Raw genomic sequence first — 20,373 nt, 5'->3', positions numbered from 1 at the left:
AATTGACCTAGGAGTTAAGATGGGAGCGAACTTGCCAGCCGCATTGAAGAATGAATTTCGATTCGGACAGCATGCCACATCAACGAACTTTACATTCAAAACCGAGACAAGATTATAGGCACTTCTTGGGGGGGGGGGGGGGGGCATTTAAAGTACATTTACCTGTAATTCATTTCAGCAGTAACTAAGATTGAACAGAAGTTGAGGTATTCTTTGAAGACCAGCAAGAGATGCAGCTACATGCAGAAAACCTAGAATATATCTAGACGGAACGTGCATTTTAGATTAATGGCAGAAACTATAAGCTTGTAAATAGCACACCTGCTTCCTGCTTATTAAAGACACAAAGAAAACAATGTTGTAAGACTCCTTCAATACCATACATCTTTAATTAGATTCCCTGTACAATACTTACATCTTGTGCTATGAAAGAAGGAATGTAAAACTTTTATGATTTGCCATAAATGAATTATAATATGCTTATTTTTTTCGTAACTATACACTTCAGGAACATGATACATCGGGTATATGTTCACTATGGGGGATGCTGTGAGAAAAGGACCAACTCCGTTTCTGCCCATTATACCGGATCGGTTTTGGATGTACATGCACACATAAAACTACTCTAGGAATCCTTCTGTTGGTCATTTTTGAGTATAGGTGGCGATAAACATTCAAGTCAGATTTTGTGCATAGAACTTGGAAGATATTGATTGCGGTCGTATCGGACCGCATTCAGCTTGTTTTTGACAGTGCTATTGAAATCCGGTGTAATGGCAACAAGATTCCAAATTCTTAAGATACTTGCCCTTCTGATAATTGTGTATATTTCTATACTATTCCTGACGTACAAGAATGGTTATGTCGTGATGTCAGTACGCAAAATCTATCAAACGAAATTCGGACGCCCTCCTGCGCCTATTAAAGACCCTGATAGGCTACAGTGCATCATTCGAGGAAATGACAACCTGCCTAAACAGAGGATACGACCCTGGAAGGTCATACCAAGGATCTCAAAAATCATCCACCAGACTTGGAAGAACTCCTCAATTCCGAGTATGGCAAAGAACTGGGTGAAAAAGTGGCTGCGGATTAACCCGGGTTGGGAGTATTGGTTCTGGAGCGATGACGACTGCAGAACATTTATCAAGACAAAGTTCCCCAACTATCTCCAGTTGTATGATGGCTATGATAAGTCGATTCAAAAAGCCGACGTCATACGATATTTCATCTTGTATGAATACGGTGGGATTTATGCGGACCTGGATGTTGAACCGCTGAGGCCACTTCATCCGATCACTGAGAAGTTTCCGTGTGTCCTAAGCCAGGAACCGGATGAGCACGCCAAGTTGTTGCGACCGCAGTTTTTGAACGAGTTTAACCAGTTGGCTTGCAACGCGTTCATGGCGTGTCGGCCCCACCACCCGTTCTTTGACTACGTTATTCAGAATCTTGAAAGTGCCCAAAAAGAGTCCAATATAACTTTGTTTCGGACCGGCCCAGCAATGATCTCCACTGTGCACGCCAAATATATAAAGGAAAGGAGCAAACACATTTGCGAAAATGAGGATGATAAAGTTATTGTGGCACACCCTGCGATGTTCACACCAACTTTTGATACACTGCAGATGAAAAACATTGCAAATAAGTGTGCGAAAAAAGAGGTGCTCCCAGACCTCGGTAACGAAGTGTGTAAAAATCTTATTCTTAGATACTTCAGCAATCAACCTACAGATAAATCATTCACAAATCATCATTGGTTTCACACATGGACGAAGCGGGGAAGGAAATATTTTCCGCGGGCTGGTTATCCAATCATTCCTATCAAGCAAGTAGTTCCGGAGGTGAAATTTGCTGGGGAAGTATTCGAAAAAAGAACTGAGTCGCAGTAGAAATGGTCTTCCGTTGACGGAAAGCTGGAGATGGTATTTCGAATGAACGCAATCTTCCGGTCTCGTCTACGGGTGTAAATCATCACCTCGACGCAGGAACTCCAAATTCCACCACTGCCTAAGTCAAAACGTCGTACATGCACCAAAAAAATGTATTACATAGCTACACCCTCTCTCTAATTGTGAGCATATATACATGTAGTGGTATGTCATTTACTCCAAAGCATCATAGGCTCCTGGGCAAAGGGCATTTATAATTTATGCAATGTGCATATATCTCATCAGCAACGAGGATTCTTTTTCGTTGTTATTAATTTATCCGAAACGCGACAAGGAGATATGTTCATTCAGACTCGGATACATCCGTGGTTTAGAGAATGACTCTCCTCGCTTCGCGCAGGGCGCGTTGGATTGGAATGAGAAACATGGGTATAGGAGCCATTGAAAACATTGAGCGGGACTTTCACTACTGATGAAGTTACATGTACCAGTGTTACACATAATCGATTTATTTCCTGGCAAATAAAGAAACAACGCAAATACTAGCCAGCACGGGAATGAAACATCGCAGTCAAGGAGTATCAGGTGTTCTACAAAATACTGCATGTGCAATGTACATGTATATCGAATAGATATCCAAATGGCCCAATGAAATCTCTGCCATGTTTACTCGAAAGAGGTCGAGATTTTCCTGATCAATTCAAGGCTCACCACCAGTAAAACTGGAAGCAAATCCGTGTAACTCGATAATGTTGGTGTAATTGCAACACGGAAGGCGCATGCGTAAGCTTCAGGACTATTGGCGATCTGGAACTTTGATGTAATTTCTTTAGCTTGAGATGCTCAAATGACCCTATATCCACGCAAATGACCCCTGTATGATTAATCTCTCTTTCAAGCCCCATTTCCATCAGCTCTACCATGTCTGCATGGTCGGAGACGCACTGGGGACGGGATTTATGGAGCAGAATAATTACATCTATCGACACTCTAAGCATCCAAAACGAGCCAGGCTGTAGCTTCACCAACACCGCCTGCCTGCCCCGATCGAAGCACGATTGCTCGGTCGCCAAGCAATACATGGGATCAGCAGTGAGGCCAGCTGCAGTAGGACTATCGTGTTAGTTACGTGGATCGAATTCACTTGATACTCTTCCACTCGCGTTCCGTACTATTGGATTTGCCTCTGCTGAAGCCATTGTCAATATCTGATGTTATTGTGCGTTGCCTAGTAGTGAGTCGTTTTATTCTTGCTGAAAAGGTACGTGAGTTCATTTGCTGGATGAACATAATTCTGTTCTTCGATCGTTGTGGGTTTCTGATGCACAACGTTCATCGTGTCTGTTGGTGCCATAGGACGACAACTCTGCGGAAAACTTAACGAAGTACGACTTTTTCTGGAAATCGCAAAGTGATCGCTGTTCCGGGCTATGCTTATTCACCTAGTCCACCATTTTCACAAGCGGATATCTGTTTATTCTGTGATCGGTGCCTGAACTCTCTGCGCACAATCTGAATGTGTGGCGTAGTATCTCGGGTAATATAATAACCAACTGAATAAGATCACCACCATGTCCATAGACAGTAACGTGCCGATGGAGTCTTTCCCGCCAATTATCGAACTAAATGTAGGAGGGGTGTTTTACACCACCAGTATATCAACCCTGACGAAGGAGGATGACTCGTTATTAGGATCAATGTTTAGTGGCAAAGGAAAAATGACGCTAGTTAAAGACAATAAGGGCAAATACTTCATTGATAGAGATGGGGTGTTATTTCGTTACGTACTGGATTATCTACGTAACCAGAAGTTAGTTCTCCCGGAAAATTTCCATGAAAAAGACAGACTGAAAAGTGAAGCTGAGTTTTACAAGTTGCCCAATATGGTCAAATGCGTCCAGAGCGCCAATATCATTCACACTCACCACTCGCACATAAAGGCGCCTGTGCCGAACAGTGTCAGCCCAGAACCAGACAAACCCAACGGTGTGATAACTCTGGGGTATCGCGGGACCTTCGCTTTTGGCCGCGACGGATTAGCCGATGTGAAATTTCGGAAGCTCTCGCGGATCCTGGTGTGTGGCCGTGTGTCCGTTTGCCGGGAGGTCTTCGGCGACACCCTTAATGAAAGCCGAGATCCTGACCGTGGCTGCACAGACCGCTACACGTGTCGGTTCTTCCTAAAGCACACCTTCATAGAGCAGGCCATTGATATGCTCGTCGAGAGCGGCTTCGTAATGAAGGGCTGCTGTGCTTCGGGGACCAATGGGGCGGGCGAATTGAAACCCGGGATGGACTCGGAGGAGAACAAGTGGCAACACTATAACGAATTCATCTTCATTAGGGTGTCCTAAAAAGTTGGATAGGACAAGCTTAAATCGTCCCCACGGGAAGCTGCTAAAGATTTGGAATATGACACGGAAAGAAAATGGTAACGAAATACTGAAAAAATTGTAGACGTAGGTTATTTCTGTTCCATTAATCATGTTAATCGTGACTAAGGAATAATTATTTACACTGTATGCCACACGGAGTATAAATGTTTTGGATGCAACGTCATTATAATGCGTTAGTTCACGGTGATTTATAAAGCTTCCGTAGGCATTTAGTTGACCTAGAACATTTTATTCTGCTGGATTAATTTTAACATTATGCACTGCAATAAGGATGTCATTGAATCTCAATGGACTATGTATATCTGTTAAATGACGGCACAGAATATAAATGTTATGTAATGCCATCTACGTAGTTGGCACAAGACTCCGAGACCCAGAGATGCCTGCACTTAAGGCGCTAACCGTAGGCCAGACAGTAGAAGTATACCAGTTAACATCTCGACTTTCTTTACAGTGAGTGTACTTTTCTAGGATTACCTTAAGTCATTTTCTATCTAGTTGCTTCCCTTTATTTCGTATCGAACAAATTTGTTCGCTTCAAGACCTACGGAATTCGCTAAAATTACACTACGCGATTATACGGCTCAATCAGCACATTCAAATACTTATTACATGTAGAAACTGAGGATAGCCATTGGAAAAGATTATCATACTCAGAAAACAATAAAATGATGGTATGTCAACAACCGTACGACGATTAATGAGTTCTTAAGCTTGGAATAGTATGTGCATTTGTTACGAATCGTTAATCTTGTCAGTTCAATTGCATGATTAATCTGGAAGACATTATCAAAGGTAAACTACAGGCAAAATATCGCAAACCTCATTTGATTGAGATATCCAACGACGGACGACCTCTGACAGGTTGGCATGTCCTGGAATTAGTTTAGATGTGTTTTATCTTATCCTTTGGGTTCTGGTTCCTTTTTAACCCGAAGACCGATCCAAAATGGGGATTGATAGGAAAAGATTTTGGTGTTGAACGCGTTTAGATAGTCACTCACAAACAGCCTTGCTGAAATTTGACCTCATGCACAAGTTAATCTGTTGAGAAGATTATGAGAGACTGTGTCTCGAAACAACATTACTGTATACCCAAGAAACGAACGTCCAGCACTCCGAGCGGCGAGTTTCGTCTTGAGGAAGGTTGTGAAAAGAGGAGAAAATTATAAGATCTCAAAGAGGAACGCAACTCGTTGTACACGATGATGCTGTTAAAATAGTTTTAGGGCTAGGGACGTTTGCTTCCAAGTAAAGTATAGACTAAATTTCTTGGACTGTGTCGAAGGGATAAGGGATTCTAATACAATCAAGGGTGTATCTCAAGGATACTCTGCAAGCAGTTTGGACCGGCTACACCATGGGGGAAGGGTAGCTAATCAAGTCGCCTACTGTGTTTGCCGAATTTAGGAAAATACCAGAAAGTATTTTATTTCATGAATTCATGGATTTATGGAATGAGTTAATCTATCTGGTAATACGAGCTTTCCAGGACTGAATGAGTGAAATTACGAAGCGAGGTGATATGCACGTTGTTGTCATGACCACATACCAACTACAACCTGGGCATAAAAAAGTAGCAGTTATCCAGTCATATTCTTGTTTGGACTGCTAAGGAGAAATTATGATGACCTCACCTCAGAATATCACTGAACTTGATGAATGTGAACACCAGATGGATTATTTTTTCTTCAACTAACCACGTCGTCAACGGCGTGACGTTGGCGAAGGATGCAACAAAAACGTTAAATAAATCAATAAAATAATGTTGTGAGGTTTTTTAACTCCTTGGATTAGGCAATCCCAGTAGCCGAGTTCTCCCGACTTGATCTCCCTTTCCTTCGGAGTGAGATACAACGGGTAATATGTATAGATACATTATGTATATTATCATATTGTCTTCTATATCGCTAGCATAGCTACAGTAATACAGATACTCCTGCACTCTGTTAAGCTACACTGTGTTAAAATTTTAATCATATTTCATAATCATTTGACGCTACGCCATGCTCTCGAATCTCTGTTGATAAACCACTTCGTAAGAATCAGTGTTATAGCAGTTCGAGTAAAAAAATGCAATTGCCGGGCTTACTGTTGATGAATTTAACCCGGGAGACACATGGCTACAACAACAAAGGCATGTGAACAAATTGTGTGATTTCGCGGATAACATAGATCCTGTGGAAGACCCTCGAGAATTCGTTCCCGAGTTATATCGAGAAAAAGAGTGAACCTTCCAGCCTACCGAGCAGTGAGCAGTTCTGCCGGTATACGAGGTGTCTTGTAATATCAGCTCGGCATTTCCATCCACTAAATGCTTACGACTTCATCTATAAGTGAATCTATGGTGTCGTCAACTGATAAAATGTTAGAACTTGCGGAGTGTATTCTTATGGACCCCTTCAGCTCACGAATCGATAATCAGAATCAAATTTATCCGTGTGTCGAGTACTGAACTGATACACACTGTCACAATATTTCCTTTTCCACGGCAGTTCCGCTCAGTGAGCTTCAACTCCTACCCTTTGGAAAAGATGGGAAATCTCTCTGCGGGGTAATTTTGCGAAAATCGATTCAAGGGATGAGATTGTCAAAGTAAATACAACAATCAATATGATAAAGTTCATACCATAAGGCTGAATAGTTAAAACGTTGTTGTAGTCAACAGAGCAAACGGCTGTCAAGCTCATGATTAAAAACCTGTTCTTGGCAGATGCCAATGCCGTGTGCAAGCTATCTACTGTACTCGCATCACTCTAGAGGGGACTTTAATATGAAACATGATAAACGAGATATCGTTTTATAAAACAACTTGGTGTTTTGCATAACTCTGCACTGCTGTGAAACTTTGTTGTTGAAGTGCATCGATGACGCTGAAATGGACGTCGCTCGAAGCGCTTCAGCTTGGCCTATCCTATTCAAAAGATTAACCGGTTTTAATCCTTGAATCGATTAAGTAAAACTACCCGTTATTCAGATATGTTGATGGTATAATTTATGTATATATATAGCAGTATCATTTATCTGGAGGCGAGAAGTGATATTTTAAGAGCAATTAAAATTGTTGTCCATTTATTATACATATGTATATAGAAGATGACCCGTAATTTCATCTAGTTTAGCGTTGATTCAGATCGAACAGCCTATAGGCACGGTAATCAGATAATACCAATCAATAAATATGGATTAAGAAGATATACGACTCTCTCATTACATGATGGCGAATTCATACTATAGTTGGCGACCGCCGACGATCGATCCGGCGGGTGATCAAAATATGTTGCCGTGGGGTTGTTTCTCAGGCGGTCGGTGACCGATTTTTACTTGATGAGCAAAATGATGTTGGTGACCCACAAGCTTTTCGACGGGATCATGATACGTTCCGACAAAAGTTGTCGCCGGGGTAGATCAGCCACGTTTTCAGTTTCCGACAGAGTTTCCTTCCCGACATGGTCCCGTTCCCAAGTTCTCAACACGCATCCTCCCACATCAGGCCTTTGTCTCGTGCTCGTTTAAGTGACTCGTAACATGTGGCACGTTTCTTCCGTAGTGTAGCACGATACATGTGACATCGTGGATCCAATCCCATCTTAAACTCAGGCCTTTACGCATTCTTTGATTAGTTTTACACAAAAACTCGCTAAAAGCAACCGAACTGCAAATCGTATTTGTTTACACATAAAAGTTGATGATAACGTCTTGCTGATGTCGGAAATTGCCACCATTGGGATTTTTTTCATCTAGGTGAGATGTTTTAAGGTACCGGTATGCCGGTGTATATCAACATTGTTCCATTGTGACGGAATTCTCACCATGCCGGCAGGAAACAACAGCCTAGTATTGACGCCCTTATTAGTATTGACGCCCTTATTACAACTGTCACTCAATCAGTGTCAGGTCGATCAAATAAAGTGATGCCGATGGCGGGGGGATATTGTCATAGGCAGCAGAGAAGCGTGATGGAGTATGCCAAGGGGGAGCATCAGCCTCTGCCATCAAGCTCCGAGATACTGGTTAGAATCGATTCCTTCTTGCGATGTGGTTAGTCCAAACTGGAAGTGTGCCCTAGTTTCGCCACTGCTGTTTCTATGTCAGCCATGTTTGCCCGACGGAAAATTTCAAATACTTGAACAGGTGATTTTGATTGATTTCGATTTGCAATGGCCACAAGCTGTCCCGGATGTTGATGCGGTTAATGTCGCAAGAGGCGAAACGTTAACTCAAGTAGAAAGTGTCGCTCGCCTTCGGGAGTATGGTCGGAAATTGAAAGTTTCGATTTTCGTCGTCAATATTGATGGATCCGATATTACATGTAGTTGTGGAAGAAGTGGGGAAACAGCGCTTTGAAAAACGCTTGAAAGAGAAATGAAATATGAGGAGTCGTAATATTATTTTTTCTGATAGAATTGAATTTACATGCTATGTATATTTATATCATGGTTATCTAATAATGGCCAGTAGGAAGCAACACTTCGAAGATCTTGTTATATTTCTTTCAACAGGAACATGACGATCGAAACACCACCCAAAAGACAAAACGCGTCAATCGACGAGTCTTGTGAATTTGGGCTAGAGTTTGACTTTTCATACGCCTGTGATCGTTCCTATGGATTTAATGGACAGCCATCTCATCATATATCAAATAGATTTTAGATGAGATGACATTATCACTGTTCGTAGGACACAGGACCATATATTGATATTTCTCACTGTCTGGCTTAGTACATTATCATCGAGATTTCTTTTAGCTGATGAGATTCGGCTTCCCGTTGTCACCCGATACGATAGAAGCCAGAGAGAACGTCATATTTTTGATACACATCGATAAAAGTACAGTGTCATCCATACATGTACTTCAGAATAGAACAGCTGAATGATGCCAAATGTCAAATTCGTCGCGTGTACTTTTGTCGTGCATGTCTCCATTCAACGTTGTTGCCTAAGCCCAGTGCACAGACTAGCTGCGAAAGCAAAGCAAGACCAACCAGGACAACATCAGATCAATTCGAAGAGAATTCATAATCAACCTGCATTTAAGTATCTGGTAGGAATATCATTTCGTCAAAGATGGATTTCATTTGTCCATAGTTGGGATATACAGAAGAAATACGGGATTACCTTCAATTAAGTGTCTCTCATTGAGCGCACTCCGACATCCAGCAATCATTCCGAAGAGGACTCAACCGCGCAGAGACTGAGCAGATATTCTGATCATTCACGATCGAGCGATAGGTAATGATCGATATGGGACGAGATCGATGAAGCATTTAATCTCAAGTGAACTATCAATCAGCAGACGCGGCTGCTGTTCGATTCAGAATGGCCCCCAGTTCATCACCTACAGGCTGTACAATCTCATCTGACTTACAATGTACGCACATGAATAGGAGAATTCTCCGTAGTCATATAGAGGAAGCTATGCACCGTGGTTGCAGATCATGATCACTAGGTGGAAATTTGGTATTCAATTCCGTATGGCTATAAAAATGATAAATGATTTCCAATTAATGGTTGACTGGACTTATCATACAAGCTTCGGTTGACGTTATAAATCGACTACTGCCATGCTTCGATGTTTTTGTTTTTTTTCGGGCGGGGGGGACCACGATTATCGATCACGACTTTCAGCGTTCTTTATTACTACTACATTCGTTTAGGTTGGGTTTTTTTCGAGTTCCTACGGCTGATTTGACCTTTTCGTTGCCAAAGTTCTATCCATCCCTGTTAAGTCCATCGCCTTTCAGGAAACCTACACGCGTATACGGATATGGGAAACAGAGGAGGCTATTGATTGTGCTTGACGGATATCTAACAGGCGGGACGCGGCGGTGATATTCAACTCCAGGCGGTATGAATGATTTATACGTTGAGGCGCTTGACTGAACGTACCCTATATGTGCCAAATCAGGGCAATTTCGTAGTTTTTCCTCTTTTGTTAACTTCTGTTGACGTCCCGAACTGGTCATTACGAAGTATTACATGTACATTATGAGATGATTTTTCGGATTGGATCCAAACTTTCCGTATATAGGTTCGTTCAGCTCATGGTTTCCCATTTTTCCCCAGCAAAGTTAGGTTTAATCATTAAACGTTACCCGAAGTCATCATGTACAGACTAGACTAGAAGTCAAATCGGCAACATCGCAACGCAATCAACGTGCATGTATGGTTTGGCGATAGAGTAACACTGCATATAGACTGACACACAACATTCTGACAACAGTTTGCTCCGAAGTACCTGTTTTCTCATCGATAAGGTTCCGTGACGTGCTTACTTGCGAATTTAAGTGTATTCAGCAGTCTGTTAAATCGCGAATACGTTAGCCTTAAAAACCACCTAAGCTGTGGTAATTGATAGCAAACATTGTCAGCGTAGCGCAATGATGTTTTAACATTTGATGTTTTGAAGCTCTCTGCTTCTTCTGTTTACTCAATTTTACCTCCGTAGCAGAAATCTAATATCACTGAGATTGCAATTTCTGGAGCGTACTTGACTAATTTTAACAACGCAATTACGGAAGCTACTGGCTATAGGCTGCAATAGGCACTCCAGCAATCGACATTCCAGCATTCGAACGTTTAAATAAGAAACTTATTTCACGGCTATGAATATAAACACAAAGGCATCACAGGGGTATGTGGGTATATTCACAGCACGGGAAAACATGATATCAGCAAAGAAGTCCAGTGGAAAAGAAAGAACAGCATTGCATCCGCGAATTACCGCTCTATTTACTCAGTGGAGAATTTACAGTGCAGGTCACATATTTGTTTTTTCCGTAGGAGCGTCACCGAGTTCATTGTACCTATAGAAAATTCGATAACAATACGTACGCTTGCCCTATAAGTCATGTTGTAGAGTTGTCATCACAATACTACCTGTAACAATCTCTGAATCTTGATGTGAGAGATTGCGGTGCACAACCCGTAATCCACAAGCTGGCGTAAATTTTACAATTGCCATGGCCACAGTGCAACATAAATTCCTGTGTTGCTATGGTCGACGATCCTGACAAGCCTGATGGGAATTCTCAAGTAGATTAATCACTTACCAGATTCATCATAAAAGATTGAACATTGTTGGGTTTATTTGCGTAGCAAGTTTTAAAAGCTTGAAGTCGTTAGCAGTTCATTTTATCGACCCACGCTATGATAGCGTCCTTTTTATCGGACACGTTTGATCTTTTCACTTGATTATCACTTGGTCTACTATATTTTTGCAGCAACCTGGCTACTCCCCCTGGATACCAATCAGTGATAAATGCATCCTGATATTCTGGCTTTTTACCCCAACATGTACGCCACGTATGAATGCGTTTGAAATGAGCGAGAGGGGAGTAGATGACAAACCTGGTTCAAGAGGATGTGTAAAATGTCATTCCTCAAGCAAGAATTTGAGAATCACCAGCTGATTCGTTCATATGCGTCAGGTGACCATGATTTCATCTGTCTCCGGCTTTAAAGAACGCCGTATGATTGAGCGGTGATTCATCTCCTTCAAAAAAGTTAGCCGAACGATTTATTTTAATGTTCATGCATAATATCTCGAAAAAAACTATTTTATTACTCCTTATTTTTTTGGAAAAGATTTTTCTGAGCAGACACTTGAAAGGGGTACCTTAAATAGTTATGGCCTACCCAACCAGGAAATGCATCAGTAAATAGAGTCAAGATCAATACCATGTCGTACGAATTGAAAGAAACCGTTAAGACAAGATGCTCTACTATAATGCAGCTTGCTGTTTACTGCAGCCTATATTAATGAAGCCATCAATCTCAAACCTGCACGCAAGCTGCCGGGCTCACGCCATGCAACCAACATTCAATATTGATTAGGATGTCCATCTTCTCCAATGATTTCAAAAGGTTCTAAGCATGCGTTGTTTGTTAGAAACGGTTGAAGGACCACCACCGAATGACGTAGTTGTATTACGTTGATTGAAATCACCAATAAATCAACGCACTGACTGCCGCTTGATGCAGTCAGTAGGCTATCTGATTTTTTTGATGCAGAATGGCGTAGAATACCGCATGCGTTGTCGCTATTTGCTCAGGGGATGTTTAACCTCAACTACAACGAGTGTTTTCTCTCGATCGGATTGGAAGCATGGTAAACAAGGTCAACAAAGTAAACATTCAGGTACTGATACTTATACACATTTTCGTAGTTCTTGAGTACATGTAGTTTCAGTGATAGCTTTGAACGCTGGCACTTCTCGTAGCTGTAGATTTGGGAATCTTTGGACAATTGAACGCGATTTGAGCGCTTGATGCCAAAGGCCTTCATTTGCTTTGTCATTTAACGCCGAAAATCCAATAATGAACGCAGACCTTGGTCATCAAACACTCAAGAGTCTAACTCGCAAATGTAGCCATAGGCTATTAGACATGTTGGAGGCAAACGCCTTTCGCTTGTGGTTTCATGTGTGACATTGGACTATGATATACGATGACAGCAATGAGGTGAAATGCCACGTTAATGTATGGTTAACTGTGTGCCAGAAAAAAACTTTATGGTGATTGCACCGGCAAAGCCCATTGATCGACTATAGGTTTTTGACAATATCAACAAAACCCATTGCTTGTCGTCAAACACGGATGTTGTCCACTGATGCCCACACTTGTAGTGGTACAAAGCATTGTTTATGCATGTGAAGGCTTGTCGATTGGCCCAGCTGAGTCGTCATTAGTCGTGTGTTATATACATGTAGATAATTTCGGACCAGGCGAGTTCAGTCAGTTTCAAAGACAAAGGCTTTTGCCAAGAAGGGGATTGGGGGTGCAACACATCCCATTGCAGCGTCGTAACTTTGCTTTCTCTGTTATGAATATTTATTCCACTAACGTCTTCCTCTTGTCCGAGTCTTCCTGAACGACAGTTCTTCTTCTTTTGCTCTTTTTTTGGGCGGAAAAGAAAACTCTCCACATAAACCGACGCAGAGAAAGTAGATCTGTCGTGTAGTGCTTCTGGAAGAGTTTTTTTGCAACGACAACCAATAATATCGGCGATCGCGTGATAATGCCGTTATAGCTTGGACAGTATGCATGGTCGGAAATAAAACTCATCAAATGATAGATATACTTGCCCTGGCATTTCAAGCAACTGTCTCGTAGTGATCAATCCTCCATCCTGGGGATGGGGCACTGGTCGAATATTTGATCGTTACCATGGCAACGTCAACATAGAAATACAAAGAAGAAAAAAAGAACGGTCCAGCGGTTTGCGACAACCGCACGTTTTCAAAAAGTGGGCGACGATTAGTGTTTTCCTTGCATTATATTGTCTTTGTTAACATGGTGTGTTCATAACATGCCTGGAATTAAAATGTTTGGTTGAAGTAAATCTCGATCGACGTTCATGTGAATTACATTGTTACCAATATCAATACTAATGTTTATTGCTCCTATAAATTTGTACAATTTTTATTAGGTATATTACACGGCAACGATCATTGCTAGTTACCTGAAATCCAATAACAATATAATGAACATGTGAAAAATGCTACATATTGTATTTTAACCCTTATGACTGAGAGAAGGAACAGAACGATACGGTAGCAGTGACGGGGAAATATCTTTGACGCCATCGTCATACAGCCAATACTAAGCCAGAACAAATCAAGTGACATATTATGTATAGCTATGTCGTACCATATGCCGATAGATGCCATGCATATTTCCTGCAATGTTTGCTTTTTATTCTTGCATCTAAGGTCATAACGCCGGATAAAGATCCCTCTAAGATTCCCAAGTTCTTGATATCCAGTGTTATATATATGCAGTTAAGATTCTTGGTCAAGATCTGTTGGGATTAAGAATCCTGTTACAAATGCACAGGCACATGTATACGCAACTGATTAATATCAAGAATTCATAAAGACTACAATATGTTGACTAGTAAGAAATATCTGATCAGGGGCGGGATTTTCGACTTCTTATTGATATAGATAATTATCCTTGCCCAAGGATATCGTTTCAGCTAGAGGAACATTGTCGATGGCAGTCAAATTTAATCGGTTGGCTGTGATACAGTAAAGGTCAATTGCTGGTTCTGGTGGCCGTTTATGGTATAATATCGCTTTGGTAGTTGAGTGATGCACATACATACTGTAGCCGCTGATTTAAACGCGATTAAAATTCGTAGATGTCGAAGCGTTGCTAATAAGCATTTGTCGGAAAAGCTTTAAGAAGCGCTGTAGATTGTAAATTTACTAAACATTATTTATCACGCGAGTATTAAATCAAGATAAATGGAGCCGTTCGTTCTAAACATCTGTGACATCCACGTCCCGCTAGGCATTTATGGATCCAGTTATTGACAAGTTAATACTTATTTAATTTGCTGATGTGATGGATTATAAAATGTATATAACCTCATCGATTATATGATGTACGTGTGCAGACATAAAATGTATAAAATTAAAGCTTTTACAGTCATGACTGTGCGCATGCCGTGGTGGATTAAAAAAATTTTGAAGGGAGGGGGGCGCATAGCTCGGTCCATCCAAAGAAGTTCATAAGTAAGGTGGTTGCAGGTTGTTGTATCGAATAGAGTTTCCTCTGATTAGATCGTGAAAGCTGCGGAAGCGAGGTGTGATACCAGTTTCTATTGAGTGCCGGACTCTTCCAGGATGGGGAGGTCGGGTTCATTCGTTCATGTCGTCTCCTCAGCAAAATGAGTGCCAAGATGCTCTTATGGTATGTGTACATGTACATGTCAATACATGTACACTAATCCTTAAAACTCAAAAGATTTGAACAGGGCAAAGAAATTTGACTGAAGGGATAAGGAAGCCAAGCTTTGTATTTTTCAGTGGTCTAACAAAATAATCCTAATCGAATTTTATAGATTGTGACAGTGCTAACTGGATCAACGTTGCATAAGTGACTTATTCTTCCAAACGCGATCTCATAGAAGTTCGTTTAAGAAATTGAATCGGAAGCGCCTTCGATTTCTTTCTGCTGAGCACGACGCTCATGTCACCATGCCCGATGTATCTTCAACAGCCGATTAGCCTTTCCTAAATGCATCAAAAGATAAGACTTACCCAAAATAAAATTATAGACGATGTATTATATTTTTAAACATCAATTTTAAGTCCTCTTTTACTTATGACGATAAGCTTCAGGCTGTTATTTACATTTTATTCGTGAGATGCATTTAAGTCACCCAATGTACGCTGAAGTATCGTACATCAAAAGATCGCTCGCTTCAAGCTGGTATCAGTAATGGAAGCGCTGACTTAAAGATCGAATTCCGAGCGGTAATAGAGGACCTTTTTCACTTGTGCTGGGAATAGATATTTTGGCATACGCTAGTCTAAATATCAGTTGGGGCAGAGCAGGTATGAAAAATTAATGCACGGACTCGCTGACTTTAGGGTATTATGCAGAGTGAGGTGTAAGTGCTCATCCATCGTCAGTTTTCAGAAAATTATGTTTAGAATTAAAAATGTGAAATATTCATTCGAAAACCGGGGCACTAAAGTAACGTTCATGTTTCCTGTCTGCAGTAGCATTATTTTGTTGCCAGTCACCCCTTTACCTGTAAATATCATATCCTACATTTCCCCTGCCTGTTTCGATTCGAGACGTAATAACGTAATAATTGAACTTGGTACATGTGCATTTGTAAGTTTCTGAAGAAAGTTAAGGTACTTGGCTTGCTGTTATTGCTTCGGGTTTTGAACGTACTCTTAGTACCATGTCTGCAACCAAGGGAAAACCATCTATATTGAAGTTGCCTACTTACCAAAAACCCGAGTCAATCAACGGGAGGCCTCAGATGTGAGAACGCATGAAATCGTTTAAAATGTTGATTACATTGGCGTGTTGAGCGGTAATGACCTGTGCAGGTGGTGTACTGGTAATATCGGCGATAGTTAAAGCTCTTTTTAAACAGATTAATTCTCATTGATTGTAACTTTGTTCAGGGGAGTGTCATGCCATTATTGGATTTCTTTTCTTGTATGGTGTAGTGGTCCAGGTAAATTGACACAATGAAGATAAAGTAGAGACTGCACTTATCGTAACCAGGTCCCTTGCTATTGGCAACGGTCCCCAAGTAACGCCTTTTTTAACATCAATTTTTTTCTGTAGTTAATCTTCGAGTTGCGGGGACCAAAGATATTTTAACCAGTCACCGCACACAAGGGAAGGCGAGGCGTCAAGAAGTCTGTTACATTGCATGTGTACATGTTATTAGCAAAACTAATTTTACTATTGCGCAACACTTTTAGCATTTGAAATATACGATGAGACGATGGGCTGCTTTTGCAGATTAAAATCATGGTTGGTAAGCATAAAAAGAACGAAGAAAAACACGTCTGGGGCCATATAACCAAAGTGCTCCATCAAGTGGTTGTCAAAAACTAAAGCAGCAGCATTATGCAAATGTATAATATAAGCTACATTTAATACGCGGTATCAATATTAGCTCAGTTCGTTAATCAATACAGGATATTTTGGTTCCTGCCATCGCACATAAACCACTAGTTTATCATTCTGCAATAAACTAAAGTTTTATTATTCTCCGATAACATGCATGTATGTTACTACATCCATGGTCATGGCGCTGCAGAATATTGGGTTTATTAGTTTTTTGTACTCCTCAGCTGCGGAGAGAATTACATTGGTGAAGGGTTAAAAAGGCGGGTGAGAGCGGTCGCACTCTCGGAGGGGGCAACACAGTCATTTCTCGGGCGGCCAATGCGCAACGTCACGCCGTGTTGCCTAGCAATAGCTTGAACATGCAGTGGTCACCATATAAAACTATTGACCCAAACTCACAACAAGACAAATGTCATTTCGAGTCTGATCTATACTCCGTCTATTGATGTATTGCAGTTATGTCATATATTGACACCTTCAGTGCTGTAACCACAACGATATTTCTGTTTATAGTCAACACTGCACCGAATTGTTCTGCTCAGAAGCGAGTGTCATTCTCTCTATCTTCAATTATCAGGAAATCGCACGCCATTGCAGCTCTTCAGAGCCAAGATGTATTCCACAATTCTGGTCCGAGACCTAATAATAAACAAATCGATATTTGTCTACCAGCCGTGATTCAAGATTGTAGAAATACATTCCCTATCTCAAGGCTCAAATCGATATCACTAGTTTCGATGGCTATATCGCCTAAATACCAGAAATTGGCCAAACTGTGTTACTTAATCTCCGCAAACGCAGACATTCGTGTGGTGACTGGACATTTGGAAGCATTCACACTGTACAATTTCCTAAATCTGAACAGAAGTGCGTCGACGTAGATTTGTTTTCTATCCATTAGATCGTTTCTGATTACATACAATCAAACATGTTCAATATATCACTAAGATTTACTAGGAGAATCTAGCGTGTGCAACATATCACCCATATTCAGCGACTGCAAGAGGAAAATCTCACCAAAAGCAAGGTACCAAATTCGGAAATTCATGTATGCATACCTATGAACTGTAGGCCTTCCACTTATACATGGGAGAGACCACACAAACGTGTGTTCGCCTTGCCCAATTGCCATGAACTGACATTGAATGCATGTATTACGTTACGTCATCACCGAGGTCCAATGGATTCAATAGATGTGGAACAAAAGGTCATTCAACACCTCTGCACTACGAAACCAATACAAAGGCTGAATGCCAGGACATGACGACATGAACACCGGACAACTTGCTGTCGCGAACCTATTGTCTGTCCAAATCGAACACTTTGAATGGCATTTCAGTTTCTTTCTTTAAGTCTTTATTTTAACCTTTTGTCACTGATCATACGGCATCAGCAGTGTTTTGAGGACATAAGCTACTCGGAACCAACATTTAGGTAGTTTACGATTGGGTTACATGTATGATCGACCAGGAATCTATCAATGATGTTTTTGACCTGTATGGCCTCACCTTTTACAAAAAAATATGACTGTCTCGTTCCAATACGTAGATAATACGGAAAAAGGAAAGGAAAGCAAATGAAATCAATTACTGCACGAACAATGATTGGAAGCCCTGTGGTGATGATTATCCCATATTGACTGATTGATGCGCGAAGAGGCAGAGATATCTTCAGATCAGCTTGAATTCGTCCAGGCCCAAAATATGATAAAGGTTCTCAATAGCAGCAATCAATATCTTCGCGTAGGGACGGTGATCAGTTGCCCCGTGATGACGAAAAGAGACTAACTGAAGCCATGGCCCGAAATTGCTGGACAATTTACTTCATGATTTATGGTGTCGATTGCATAAGTATATATACGTAATTGTTGGAGCAAAATCAATCATTGTCAACCCGGACTGTGATCGGAAGCCCCGCTGTGATGATAATGGCTCTTGAAATATTGACACCCGAAACCTTGCGCAGATATTGGATATATAAGCGGTTCAACTCTGCTTTATATCTTGATCCAGCAAAAAGAGAGAACAGAATAAATCAAAACAAGATTAAAGAATTACTGAATACACATTACTGATGATTTAGGACGTTAATAACATGAATAATAGCAAGCATTGCAGTAAAAATGACATTATCTGCCCGCACGAAGTCATTTGAAGCCTTGTAGTGATGATGACTGATACACGTGGGAAAGAGCAGCTCGACTTCGTCACACGGCCTCCAACGAGGAAAGATTTCAAGATGGTCGGACCTGTGAGGACTTATTGAAAGATTCTGGTCGGCCTAGCACTCTTCATACCTGCAGCAAAAGGAACCGTTGACGGACAGTAATCTGATTGGAAGCCCCGTGGTGATGATGCCGAGTGGCAGATTGATACCCGAAGCCATACGACTACTGTCCGGATATTGGATTCTTGAAGTCTGACAAAATGAGATGGATAAACGAATTGCAAAGGTCAATTGCAAGAGACCGAAAGAATTGATTTCATCAAGTGAAATGCTATGTATTCACACTCGCTCGCAACGATATTTCTTGGGTGACATGCAAGCGAGAGATCGTTTTGTAGCGCGTATTATATATTAATGTAGCAGTGATTTCATTCGCATGTCGCAGTGACAAAAATTGCAAATTTGCGGGGCGCTTTTACCCTATAGCATTTTGAATCATTTACGGGTACCGGTCTCCGGTGTCCACCTACTTTGCAAATTTCCCACCTATATTTGAGCTGATAATGTCTATGGCACTTTGTTCTCTCGTCTCAGTTTCCCGTACATTCAAATAATCGGATTTCCTTGTTGCCAGTTTAGCTCAGTTCCGGGTCATAGCCGATTTTAGGTCTCAACGGAACCCGCTGTATCGACTTGATCTTAACTGGGCTGCCCACATGTTGAACTCACAAGGCAGGCTAGGTAGCCATGGTTACTCGTAGTTTCCTTGTTTACAGCCGGGGCTCCGAGTAAAGAGTAATCCGTTTGGCCATTTCAACAATTGATATTATTGTCTTCACTTTTCTTCTGGTTTTTAGGCCTGCATCCCATACTATATGATACCGAATTTATTGGAATTTCTTCGAATACATTGGGAAACATGTGAAAAGTTAGTTTAATCTCTCTGATACGTCTGAGCCGTAAAAGTAAAATTGTACCCTTCAAAAACACCAATTATTTTATCATCTTCACTTCATTTGAGAACAAAGCGATCAGAACAATAAGCCTCCCCTCCCACAATGCACCAGTGGATTTTTGAAAAAGAGCAATATTGTTTCGCTCCTGTTTGCTGGAGTTTCTTTTACTCTTCGGGTTTATACCAAACTGAAGGTATTGGTTGTCTCACCAAACACAACCACGATGGTGGAACGAAATGTCAGCTCCAGCCGAGCGGTTAACTTTGGGACAGCTGATACCAACACAACAAAAAATCATCAGTTTATAATCAGTTTTCTTTGACGTTTTGTATCATATCATACCCTCATTAGGTTTGTATCCACATGATCGATGTACATTGCTCAATATTCCCAATATGTCTCTCGTGTACTATCTACCAATAGGCGAATTTATCTGTGTTCTGCAGCAACGGACTGTCGAAATTCATCGCGCATGAAGCCTTTGGTACGCATAAAAAACCGCTGAGAAAAAAGTGACGTTTTACTGACTGTAATATTTCTTCAATACTGTAGATGCATTTGGTAGGAGAGATC

The 20,373-nt window shown here is 41.1% G+C and overlaps 2 protein-coding genes across 2 annotated transcripts; both read left to right on the top strand.

The window, feature by feature from the left end:
- Positions 1-869: 869 nt before the first annotated feature.
- LOC135494083 (uncharacterized) lies at positions 870-1,892 on the top strand. Its single transcript, XM_064781834.1, has one exon. The coding sequence runs from the start codon at positions 870-872 to the stop codon at positions 1,890-1,892; it is 1,023 nt and encodes a 340-aa protein (XP_064637904.1).
- A 702-nt stretch (positions 1,893-2,594) lies between these two features.
- On the top strand, positions 2,595-7,368 carry LOC135493833 (BTB/POZ domain-containing protein KCTD16-like). Its single transcript, XM_064781426.1, has one exon. It carries the CDS (start codon positions 3,464-3,466, stop codon positions 4,244-4,246), a length of 783 nt encoding a protein of 260 aa, XP_064637496.1. The 5' UTR covers positions 2,595-3,463; the 3' UTR covers positions 4,247-7,368.
- Positions 7,369-20,373: the final 13,005 nt, after the last annotated feature.

The sequence above is a fragment of the Lineus longissimus genome, chromosome 9 (assembly GCF_910592395.1).
Source record: "Lineus longissimus chromosome 9, tnLinLong1.2, whole genome shotgun sequence".
Classification (NCBI taxonomy): Eukaryota; Metazoa; Nemertea; class Pilidiophora; order Heteronemertea; family Lineidae; genus Lineus; species Lineus longissimus.
The sequence above is the reverse complement of the archived record's forward strand: the minus strand, read 5'-3'. Positions and strand labels throughout refer to the sequence as shown.

What these genes read in the sequence shown, in the direction of transcription:
- LOC135494083 (XM_064781834.1), top strand. Translation starts at nt 870, where the DNA reads ATGTCAGTACGCAAAATCTATCAAACGAAATTCGGACGCCCTCCTGCG.
- LOC135493833 (XM_064781426.1), top strand. Translation starts at nt 3,464, where the DNA reads ATGTCCATAGACAGTAACGTGCCGATGGAGTCTTTCCCGCCAATTATC.